This window comes from Nyctibius grandis, chromosome 5, assembly GCF_013368605.1.
Source record: "Nyctibius grandis isolate bNycGra1 chromosome 5, bNycGra1.pri, whole genome shotgun sequence".
Lineage (NCBI taxonomy): Eukaryota > Metazoa > Chordata > Aves > Nyctibiiformes > Nyctibiidae > Nyctibius > Nyctibius grandis.
The window spans coordinates 58,662,527-58,674,675 of record NC_090662.1 but is presented as its reverse complement, the minus strand read 5'-3'; the positions used below and the strand labels follow the sequence as shown (position 1 = coordinate 58,674,675).

Below are 12,149 nucleotides of genomic sequence, written 5' to 3'. Positions count from 1 at the left end.
CATTCAAAGTACCCAAAATAACGAGAAGGCTGTGTCAAAGCCTGCCAGACATCTCTTGTTTACTGTAACAGACAAGGTACAGCAGGATGAAAGACCATAGCAATGTCTTGTAAAAAATCACCTTCCTGCTGTTACTCAGCTGCATTAAGAAAAATTTGATAGCAAGCTAAAATATTATAAACCATTGCTAAAAGCTGAGCATACATCACTGCCATGCAATAGCTATGCACATAGTTCAGAAAAATACAAAGCTTTTCCATTTGCTGTACACCAAGACTCCGATTTACAGTGATACTGCTTTTCTTAACTTCACGTAAGTAGTGAAGGCTTCAGGATAGAGAGAGGGAAACTTCAAGTCATCTCAGTAATTAAATAATTCCCAGTAAGAATGTACAACTTGGGAAAGCAGGTTGTCTTCTGGGTAAGTAATATTTTTGCATGAGTTTTATAAGAACAGTATTTTAAAAATATTTGTTTTGTATGCCTTGTTTCATCTCCAGTGAGAAAGTTCTGCATAAGCACTCTCTCAAACAATTTCTAGGATATTTACATATTAATGAGGTGTCTCATTCAGTTTGACTAGATCCTACAAAATAAAATACATATTTAATCACAAGTACTAAAGAAAAGCCCTTGCAAGTGTTAATTTTAAATACAATTCTTGCATTATATTCAATCTACAAACAGCTGAACTCTAGTTATGCAAGTTAATCATGAAGCTTGGCAACAATGTACCAAGACACCTTTTCATATGACCACCATCATCACAAATAAGTAAATACGCAAGAGCACACAAATCCAATAGTACAAGACAATACCGCACCCCCTGAAAATACGGCCACACAAAGCTTACCTTTTCTAGTGCTCTTAAAAAAAGAAAAACTGAATTCTGTTCCACGGTACAGACCAACCAACATTTTACAGTGAGGATTCGTTCCACACCGATCTTTGCATTTCACATCAGCTGAAAATGCCTATTCACTAGTGCTAAACAGTTTTACCAGTATTAGCATTTGACCCATTTTCAAATGAAGATATTTTAAGAAAGAATGTTTACAAAGAAAATGTGATAAATAATAATGTAAGGTTTAAATTATTAGATGCATACCTGCACACTGGCTGCTACAACTGGAGACCCTGAGGCAGAAGATGGTCTGTGTGGAGTTGACAATTGTTTAGTAGCACCCTGTGTTCCACTTCCTGCTCCCCCAGACAGACTAGTCCTACTAGCTCCACTTGAGTTAAGGTTACTGCCTCTGCTGGCAGCTACATTCATTCCAACTCCACCCAAATTATTTTTACCAACAGTTCCAGAAGGAGAAGAGTTGGGCAATTTTGAAGAAGCCTGAGGGTTCTTTGCAGGCTGAAGGCCTGAGGTGCGATTAGAGGGCAGCAAATTCATTGTGGGAGACTGCCTGCTGATATTTACACCACTGGTCTGTTTATGAAGGGGGTTGCTGCTGGAGTGACTACTCTGGGAAACTAGTGCACTTGAACTGGAAGAACTGGGTGTTGTTGCAGGCCTGGGGGATGAGGTGGACTTGGATGAAAATTTAGGTGATGCATTGGGCTTGGGTGTCACAGAGGGCTTAGATGCAGTGGGTTTGGGAGAGGCAGCAGGTTTGGGGGAGGCAGCCATGGAGAAGGGAGGCTTGAAACCCTGGGAAGAAACTTGTGACACCATAGCCTTGGCTAAATAGTTACTAGAGGTAGAGGTGCTGGATGTTGTCCGAGAAACCAGTGGGTGAGACACTTGAGAGCCACTTCCAGATGAGGAATTAGACAAAGGCAGGCGATATACTACAGACTTATCTTGAGCCTTAATGACTGGTGATGAGCAAGACAATTTGGGATTACTACTCAATTTCACCACTGGATTGGTCTGTGATTTACTAATAGTTGCTTGTAAAGGAGATACATATTTCTGCTGTACAGATGAATGCTGGTGCACCTTTGTCACTTGTGATGTTGAGGAAGAACCACCTTGAGCCTCAAAAGATGATACCAAGATATTAGCATCCTTGGTTCTTTGAGAAGAGGCGGAAATAGCTGTTTGGGTCTTAGAGGAGGAAACATGAGTCTGTGAAGAAGAGGAAGCAGCTTGGATCTGGCTTGACCTCTGTAGTCCTTGCTGAAGTAGTTTGGCTGGCAAAGGCTCTAAGGAAACCTTAGGATTTTGAATTGAAGATCCAGCAATAAGGCCTGAAGAGATACCAGTGTGAACTAGGTCCTGGGGTTTCTTTGGTACTGGCCCTGTGTGACCAGCAATAAGACTTGATGAATGGGGTGTTTGAGTGGGCTCTACTTTCTTTGAAGTTGCCAGGGGCAACTTACTCATAATGCTTGCTAGTTTCTCTTCCCTCAGCCCAGGGCGAGGTCTGGATGTTGGTGTCTCTATAGTGGACCCAAGAGGTGATCCCTTGGCACCATTATTGATAACTGCCAGAGCATCAGAAATAGAGTCCAGTGAGGGTGGGTGGAAAGAGAGGTCTTCATCCAGTGAGTCATCCAAGCAGATCGTCTCTGGAGCTGGTGTGCAGCTAGAGCTGGCTGGGGTGCAGACAGGTGTGCTGGAACTCAGTACAGTAGCACAACCTGAATTGACTGAAGACATACAAGTTTTCTGTTCTTTCTTTGGACTGGAGTCCTGAGAATGAAAATATAAGAAAAGACAGGTTTAATAGCCCTTCTGGAGTAGATCTAAAGTCTTCCTTAGTATAATACTATTTTTCTGTAAACTCAGATGAACCAATGATCTACTATTGACATTTTCATATTAAGATACCTATGATATCTAGGTGTTGGAACCCCATGTGGTAATTCAATATTTGTATTAAAAAACCTAGTGTTATTGCTCCACATAACTAAAAGTGTCCTACACAGCTAAGAATAATCAATTCTGTCAAGAACAGGGTAGCTAATCTGATTGCTGGGTAAGATTGGTACTCAACTAAGACAACACCTAGTTGTGTCTAATGAGAACCTCTATCAACTTACTACGTTATTCTCCCAACCACACATTTTTCCAGTGTTTCCAAATTTAATACAGGCTGAAGACAAACACAAAACACACACTAAAAATGTGGAATTTTACTGGAACTAGTACCTCTTCATAGTCAATTTTCAAAAAACTAATATAGCTTAAAGTTACAAAGCTATACAGAAGGCTTTTGTATTACTTTCTTTAAAGTAATATACCACCAAGTCAATAAGCTCTTATAGCATTTCCTGATGGAATCCTTCTGCCAGCATTTTTCTGATCAGATGCAGGAAACAGGTCGTATCAAACAGTCATATAAAATTCAGATATCTAAATAGGCATTTACCTTCACTTTGGGTTTAGGTGCCAGAATCACCTTCTTCTTTGCCCTAAAGCAGATACACATGTGCATCAGAAGAGAAAAGAAAGGCAAGTCATTTTAGTTTTAACTGTTACCCTGATTATATCCCAATAAACTACAAGGATGACTACTGGGGTCCAGCTTTAATAATATAACATCCTTGAAACAGAAAATGTGTTAGAAGAGGCAGGGAGAATGAGCACACTTTTAATCCATTTTCTGTCCGGCATGTCTAAGCAAATTAGATGCAAAATTCACTGAATTGCTGATACAACCCGATGTGTATCAGGGAAGCTGTTTTTTACTTTTCTGATTTAGAGAAACTTCAAAATATCAAGTAATTTCAGCCTCTTATAATCATAAAGAGTTTGTCTACTTAGCAGAGCTTTTTCCAAACTTAAGTCACCTATAATAGTTACATAATTTCACTTTATGTTGATGTTTCTGTCAGAGGAGTGTACTTCGTATTTTCATTTATATTTCAAACCACATAAAAACAGTTGCATTTTTTTCCCCAAAAAGAGTGTTTTTTTGCTTATCGACTGTGAAACAGCTGTATCTAACCTGTTTGTTGCAAAAAGCCATTTAACAAACTTCCAGGTTCTTTTGCAGTGTAACTGAACACCATAGCACCAAGAGCAGTTATAAGACCAAGGACAGCATTAAGAATTATTAGTCGTCAGCTTCAACTTCAAAGTCAAGCATTTCACATGTTCTTTTCTCATTTCTATTTCTTCAAGATCAACAGATTTACATCTTATAGGTCATTTATTCTCCCTTCCTAAGCAACTAGGAATATGCCCGGTTAAAAAAAGACCTTATGTAGGCAGACCATGACTCAGTTTTGCTATTATGTAGAAAAATATCCTATGTTAATCATATGTATCACAAAAGTTGCAATTTGGGTGCTACTCAAAGTCATAATTGTTTATTTTAATTCTGTCTGAATGAGGGCAGCTCCCAAGAAGGACTTAGTGTTGTCTGAAAATCAGGAAGGTAAAATTCCGCTAAGATACACAGCTTTCTGTGGTTACAGAGATATTTATGAGGAAAAGAAAAGAGCAGGAAGTACCGCAGTCTCCGAGTTAAATAATTTAGGTGGTGTATAGTGCTTTGAAATACTTTTACTCAAAGACATTAATCCAAGAATGAATACCTACCTGAGTTATCTAACGACTTAATAACTGAGTTAAAATACAATGCCACAAGAACATTACAGGTATATGTCTAAATTAAAGCATCAGAAGTTATGAACATTATAAATATTTTCCAACAAATCCCAAAATATCTTCCTTTCATAGAATCATAGAATGTTAGGGGTTGGAAGGGACCTCTGGAGATCATCGAGTCCAACCCCCCTGCCAGAGCAGGACCAGTCTAGGGCAGGTTACACAGGAATGCATCCAGACGGGTCTTGAAAGTCTCCAGAGAAGGAGACTCCACAGCCTCTCTGGGGAGCTTGTTCCAGTGCTCTGTAACCCTTATGGTAAAGAAGTTCTTCCTCATGTTGAAGAACTCCTGAGTTCTTCCTCAAGTTTCCTCCCCTCTGCCCAAAAAAAGGTAGCATGAAGATGGGAAAAGATGCTACGAACAACCTAAAGATACTAGTAAGTTGTCATACTCACGGAGCAGAAGTGAGGTGATTGTGAACACTTCGGCTTTCTTTAAAAAGCATCCTAAAACAGTGGCAAGAAAAGAAACATCAGGTGATTCTACAGGGACAATCAGCATATGACCACCAAATACTCAAGTATCCTTTTTCAGACTAACTCTTTGATTAGCTGTCCCCAAAGCACCTAGCAGGCAGTTTGTCTGTATTGCTATCACAATGCAGTTACAGGCAGCCGTAAACAGGAGGATGCTAAAAAACCTAAAAAATCTAAAGTTTGCATTCAAATACCTCAGTAAATGGCCAAGCAGAAGTCAACATAATGGAATACTACCTCCTTCAGCTGGACAGAAGAAATACATTTTGAATTCCCTCTCGTCAAAGGCTAATGAAGTATTTTAAATATCAAATTAAGGATTATTGTAAACTCTTCACACTACATGTCCACACACTGATCATAGGTTTGGGTTTTGTGGTTAGTCTGTTGTAGGTTTTTTTTTTTCCCTCAAGAGCACAGAGGAAAAAAGTCAGAATAGAGCAGCCAAGCTTGTTTCTAATTTTCTTCAGTATTTTGAATAGGCCGTTGTGTACCATGTCTGTAACTTCAATTACACTGCACTTACACATACATTTTACCACAGAGCCAATGAACTGCAACAGCTGGTATGATAAGTCTCAACACTTCACATGCTTTTATTTCCATGTTAACAACTCCTAGCTGACAAGTAGGAAATGAAAATGATTCCCGACCTGTACCTATACTATAGCTTGCTACCCAAATGCAGCTATAAATAGACAATTAATGAAAACTTGGTCCCCTTCCCTGTTTCCAGGTAGGCAAACTAGAACAGACAAGATTTTTCCTCCACCACTGCCATCACACCAGCACTGACCACATCATGAACAGCTGTCTAAACAAGAGCTTTTCACCACTGATAACACATCCTGTAAAGGTGCAAGTTATGAAAAATCCAAGTATCCACAAATCTCATGTAATCTGGTAAGAAAACATTAACATCCTCTCGCTACAGTTCCAATGCCTTACTTCTCATATTCCACTTTCAGCTCCATTTTCACATTTTCTTCACCGTACCAACCTCCAAAGCTGTATTACGTTGCTCCCCATCAGAAACTACTAAACGCCTATAAAGAACATCATGGAGCAAAAGGAACATTCCTCACTGTAAGTTCAGTGTGCCACTTTCTGACCTACCCAGCTTCTCCAGAATATTTCCCTCACCACCTCCTTCCTGATGCTTTGGCTATTCCTTCATCTTTTTCATTTGGGAATGAAAATCCAAAAAGAATCCCAGGTCCCAGCAATTTGTAGTATCATCCTTAAAGGTTCAAGACAAAAGTGTAACTACTACAGGAATAGAAGTCAAAGATAGGATACAAAGAAAGGACAGTGCAGTATACATTCCAAAGCAAAAACATGCTTGGAAAATAATCTCTCCATTGCATATGTATATTTAAATGTAGAAGTTGATGAGAGATATCAGTATGAGACTGTTTCTTTCTAATCATGACTTCAAGTTAGGCATGCTGCTTGACCTGCGCAAAATAAATGGGCTGCAAGCCTACTTGCACGACCACCTCCAAAGATGATGGAATTCTTGGAATTAAAGGAAACAGACTTCCTGCTCATTACACTTTTTTTTTTGAACATACACATATTTAGGTTGTAGGCTTTTTTCAGACACACATGGAATTAATATGCAACCCAGTTACAAAAAAAGTGGGTTACATTATTTGAAAAAGCTTTGGGATCCTTTAGGACAAAAAGCATTTCTCCGAAGACATGAATATGAGCACATAGAAAATTCATGTGACAAAGGTAGTTGTGATACACATGGACAAATGAATGAGGTGCAATTTAAAGTTCTTTTTGGTTTGTTGGTGGTTTTTGTTTGTTTGGGGTTTTTTGGGGGGAGGCATTGGTTTTTTGTTTCGGGCTTTTTTTGTTTGCTTGGTTTTTGCCCTTTTTTGTTGAAGCCACTTTTCTAGATAGTTTAAAAGCTTATGGAAATTTTCAGCACACATCATTTTGAAGAGAGAGAACCATACACATTATATGGTTTTAAAATACAAAGTTTTAACATGCTTCACTTCCATGTATTCTTGGATGACTTCACACTATCACTTGACTATTTCGCCACTATCACCAGTGATCTCCATATCTGTTCCTAAGCTAAACTGGGATTCCTTGTCTCATGTACTTCAGTAAAATCTTCATAAGAGATAACATCTCACTCATCAGCATACTTGCTATACAAAACCAGATCCTTGAATAAGTCAGCTGTATGCCAAGAAGTGTAAAACTTCGTCTGTTCCTTTCATTACTATTTCACAAGCAGCTTATTGCACCCTCATTTTCTACACTGACTATTATAGGAAATACCTCAGTACAGTTATTTTTACAGCTTGATATAGATTTTACTAATCTACAATCAAGGTATTATTGAGCAATTTGATTAGTATTGTTGTATCATTTAGCTTTTACAGTTAGGTCACAATTTGATGGGAAATGGTCTTTTGCAATGAGTGCTACGGAAGGAAAGAACTCACGTCATCCGTATTTGCTTCTCTTCTTCCACTTCAAAGTGTTTGAAAACCTTTTCAAGTTTATATTTCACAATGATTACTATTGCTCTCATATTTTTCCCCTTTCTGTGATTTTTTCCTCTTAAGTCAGTAGGAAGCAAGTACAAGTTTTCATTAAGAAACTGGTGTATTTTAACTGCAGCATCACAGAGCATTGCAATTGCATATAGGAAATAAAGAACACAAACCTTAAGTGTTTTGTGAACTCTGGTGTTGAAATTCCAGCTTATAACTTTAAAGTCTATGTCACACTGCATTATCACATATAGGCAAAACTGTTTTCTGTATCACTATCACTTTCTATATCACAGAAAGAACTTCCCAAGCAGTTACTCCTCGCCTCATACTTCCTCCTCAAATGAAGCATCACTCACTGTTATGAACTTTAGTAAATTCAGTCTCCAGCAGATGACAAAAGCAAACAGCTTTCCAAGGAAAACAGTGGTTTTTAGCTCTCAGGCTTGCAAACAAGATAAAAAATTAACTTCCGAAAAACATTCATTCTTCTGAAACATTCCAGTTCCACTGACTTATTTTGATGTTTTAACCAATATTAATAGTATATGGTTGAGTTAAATGTACAACAATAAGTAAGATCCAAGAAACAGTTAACATCAAAATGAATAGATAGATAAAGCAGGTATCTTACCTTGCTTGCATCCAACCTTTAGGCCAAAGTGGTTTCACTTCTGTTTCCATAAAGGTTTTGAGGTAATCTTCAGCAGACTGACTTCTATTTGGCTCTAGCTCATAGCATCCCAGCTTGATCTTGACAAGGTTACACAACAGAGACCTGCAGACAGAAACACAATAAATATATTGAAAGAAACAATCCTTTCAAAAGCTCAGCAGAAAACAGCTGAGAAATGGAAGCACTGATGCTATACAGCTGCTGTCCATTGCCAGTTGTAGGAAGAGCTCAGTTCCAGTCGTGTTTTTCAGAAGGCTACCACTGCGCAAGTTTGCTCTTACAACTGGTATGATCTGCCACTGTCACTTCTCCATTTCCAACAGACTGTATGGCTCTTTTTTTCATCCTTACTATCATTTTGTGATTGGTTTTACATTTTCTTTGTGGTTTCCTCATAGCTGAAACATCTCCTCTCACTTTGTTCGCAGTGACCTCTATCTCATTTAAGATGGAGAATGTCTGAAAGCAAGTGAAATCCATTCTACTCTGAATATTTCAACAGAAGATTCTTTCTGACAGGGATGCTGTCTTTTACTGCCCCTAAAAGTATAAAAGTGCACACAGTTAAGTAACATTGGCTTTCAGAGCCTCTTGAATGAAAAAAACCCAACAGATTTAAATACCTCTTCTTTAAGTATGGCTCCCTCCAGGTCAGTCCAAGCTATACTGGCTGTATATCTTCCATGAAGCTTGCTTCCCTGTTGTCTTAAAATACTAAAAAGACTCAGTGTGAGAAGTCCACCAGCCTCTTTTAATAATATGTATACTTGTACTAAAATTAGCTTAGATCTTGCATGGGAAGTTACTAATTTAGAAAGATCTGCTTGCTTAAAAGCCTGTCTACATTATTTAAATAATAGTAACCTCAGTTTTCAGTAAAATCTATTCTAGCAAACAGAACAGTGAGAATTCATCATTTCAGACAAGAATCTGTGTTGCTCTTGAGAGGTAACATAGAATTTGCATTCAGGGGGGATGGGAGGAGTTAAGATTCATGCATTCTGGATGCTGGCTTGCCAAACCAGCATTGCCAATTTTGGTGGTCTGCCCTATTGTGGCAGAAACCTTTACCTCTCATTGGGTGACAGTGCTTTGTGATCTATTCCTAGAATGGTGGGAAGCAGGTATAACTTTGCTTATACCTCTGTTCTTTGCTTAAAGAAGCTCGAAGTCCTAGGACCAGGAAAATTCTCATGTATTCGTATAAAGCAGATAAACAAGCAGTGAAAAAAGGGTCACACATAAGATGATCTTGCCTTTCAAGTTAAAGAAAAGGGTGTTTTACCATTGCAGCATTCTAGCTTGCCTATTTAGCACCAACACTTCCAAAACTTCTCTGAGGTGTACTTCTGAGAACGATTACTTATTAAACAGTATCATGTAATTACATCCCCTTGGAGATCCTTTACGAAGTCAGTGAAAATCCTTGGTGGAAAAGGTAGTTTTGTCTCACCTCACTGTGTCATCCCAATGAACTTCTTTCTGGGTCCCACAACCCTCTTTCCAGGTTTTTCATCATCATCCTCCTCTGATCCATTTTTCTATCGTTCATCTTCTGCTTGCAACCTATGGTTAGAACAATTGTTATCTTTACAGGTGCACAACACAGACAAAATGTTTCCTCAAGAAAGGATTATCATTTCAGGTATTAGAAAAAAAAGGACCTGTCTTCAGATTCTCGTTATACCCTTCCTGAAAGGGTAAACAGTTCACCTTCCTCTCCTCACCGCTTCAAGATCCTCAGAGACAAGTGAAAAGGACACACTGTATGGATGCTATCAAGGTTGCTGGCTATAAACTTCATGTAGTGCCTCGACTGGGAAATGGCAGGATGCTTATCAAACTATTAATGCTTCTCCAAGTCTAAAATTAGTTAAATATGAGGGAAACAATGAACAAGGACAAAATATATCAAGAACCTGAACACACCATCCTCCTCCATTAATCCAGCATTTGAGGATCTTCAGTATCCTTCTCACAGTTTATAATTTCTTTCTCTCAAGACCTATTTAATTCAGTTAATGGAATTTCTTTCTACACAAAACTAAGTACTTTGTACAATTCAAAACTTAGACACCTGTAAATTGGAGCTGTGTACTTCACTGAGTTCAGGGAATGAATGACAGGCAGACAGACTTTCAGCTGGACTCTAGAATGGGCATGCACAGACTCCAGAAATACCTACTTGGCATTCTTGGCTTGATTGCGTGCCTGACAGTCCTCTTGATACTTGCATAACTGTTCAGGCATGACGTTACTGACTGCCAGTTTCAGCTTTTGCAGTGGTTTCTCTCAAGCGGTCATCCTGTGAAAGAGAAACACCAAAGCAGTCCTATTAGATGCCACGTAGAGTGTTTCAGATAGTTTCACAAAAATTATTTTTGCGCTCAATTCTGAGACAATATTCCCAGTAGTAACTATCGACTGCAACAGCCACTTCCCTACATGACACTTTAATCCTATCAGATGCAACAGCATTACAGAAATGCACATACTTGAAATTTCTCATACAACTCATGTAAGTCCTGAGACCAAAACCAATGAAAGATAAGTCACAAGGAAACGTCATGAATATCACAAAACATTACAGCATGATGTCATTAAATACTGCTTTTTAATCAAAATAGGGAAAACTCTGTGGTATAAAAACAGCTGGGTAATGAACAAAATATAAACATTAGATTATCCAAGTATTGGATTATTATTATATGTCATTTATGTACCTCAAAGGTAAGGACTACATATTTAGAATTGTCTCCAAATATTAAGAACTTCAAACATTAAAGTAATATACTATATCATAGAATGGTTTCGGTTGGAAGGGACCTTAAAGATCGCCTAGTTCCAACCCCCCTGCCATGGGCAGGGACACCTTCCCACTAGACCAGGTTGCTCAGAGCCCCATCCAACCTGGCCTTGAACACTGCCAGGGAGGGGGCAGCCACACGTTCTCTGGGCAACCTGTTCCAGTGTCTCACCACCCTCATAGTAAATAATTTCTTCCTAATATCTAATCTAAAGCTACCCTCTTTCCATTTAAAACCGTTACCCCTCATCCTATCACTACTTGCCCTTGTAAAAAGCCCCTCTCCCGCTTTCCTGTAGTCCCCCTTCAGGTACCAGAAGGCTGCTCTAAGTTCTCCCCAAAGCCTTCTCTTATCCAGGCTGAACAGCCCCAACTCTCTCAGCCTGTCTTCACAGGAGAGGTGCTCCAGCCCTCTGATCATCTTCGTGGCCCTCCTCTGGACTCACTCCAACAGGTCTGTGTCCTCCTGATGTTGGGGGCCCCAGAGCTGGATGCAGTACTCCAGGTGGGGTTTCACAAGAGTGGAGTAAAGGGGCAGAATCACCTCCCTCCACCTGCTGGCCACGCTGCTTTTGATGCAGCCCAGGATACAGTTGGCTTTCCGGGCTGCAAGCGCACATTGCCGGGTCACATTGAGCTTCACATCAACCATCACCCAAGTCCTTCTCCTCAGGGCTGCTCTCAATTCATTCTCTGCACAGCCTCTATTTGTGCTTGGGACTGTCCTGACCCATGTGCAGGACCATTGCACTTGGCCTTGTTGAACTTCATACAGTTCGCATGGGACCAAACCTCCCAAGCCTGTCAAGGTCCCTCTGGATGGCATCCCTTCCTCCCAGCGTGTCATCTGCACCACACAGCTTGGTGTCGTTGGCTAACTTGCTGAGGGCACGCTCAATCCCACTGTCCATGTTGCTGACAAAGATGTTAAACAGCGCCGGTCCCAATACTGACCCCTGAAGAATGCCACTCATTGCTGGTCTTCCCTTGGACATAAAGCTGTTGACTGCAACTCTGAGTGCAACCACCCAGCCAATTCCTTATCCACCGACTGGTCCCTCCATCAAGTCCACGGCTCTCCAATTTAGAGGCAAGGAT

At 39.7% G+C, this 12,149-nt stretch overlaps 1 protein-coding gene across 1 annotated transcript in view; it reads right to left on the bottom strand.

Moving 5' to 3' along the window:
* The window catches only part of UBN2 (ubinuclein 2), a 61,038-nt gene that overhangs the window by 14,400 nt on the left and 34,489 nt on the right, over window positions 1-12,149 (bottom strand). Inside the window, 8 exon segments of the mRNA XM_068401742.1 lie at window positions 1,109-2,647; window positions 3,327-3,369; window positions 4,967-5,017; window positions 8,204-8,347; window positions 9,699-9,720; window positions 9,723-9,811; window positions 10,431-10,531; window positions 10,533-10,550. Of these exon segments, the coding sequence (XP_068257843.1) occupies window positions 1,109-2,647; window positions 3,327-3,369; window positions 4,967-5,017; window positions 8,204-8,347; window positions 9,699-9,720; window positions 9,723-9,811; window positions 10,431-10,531; window positions 10,533-10,550 (2,007 nt within the window).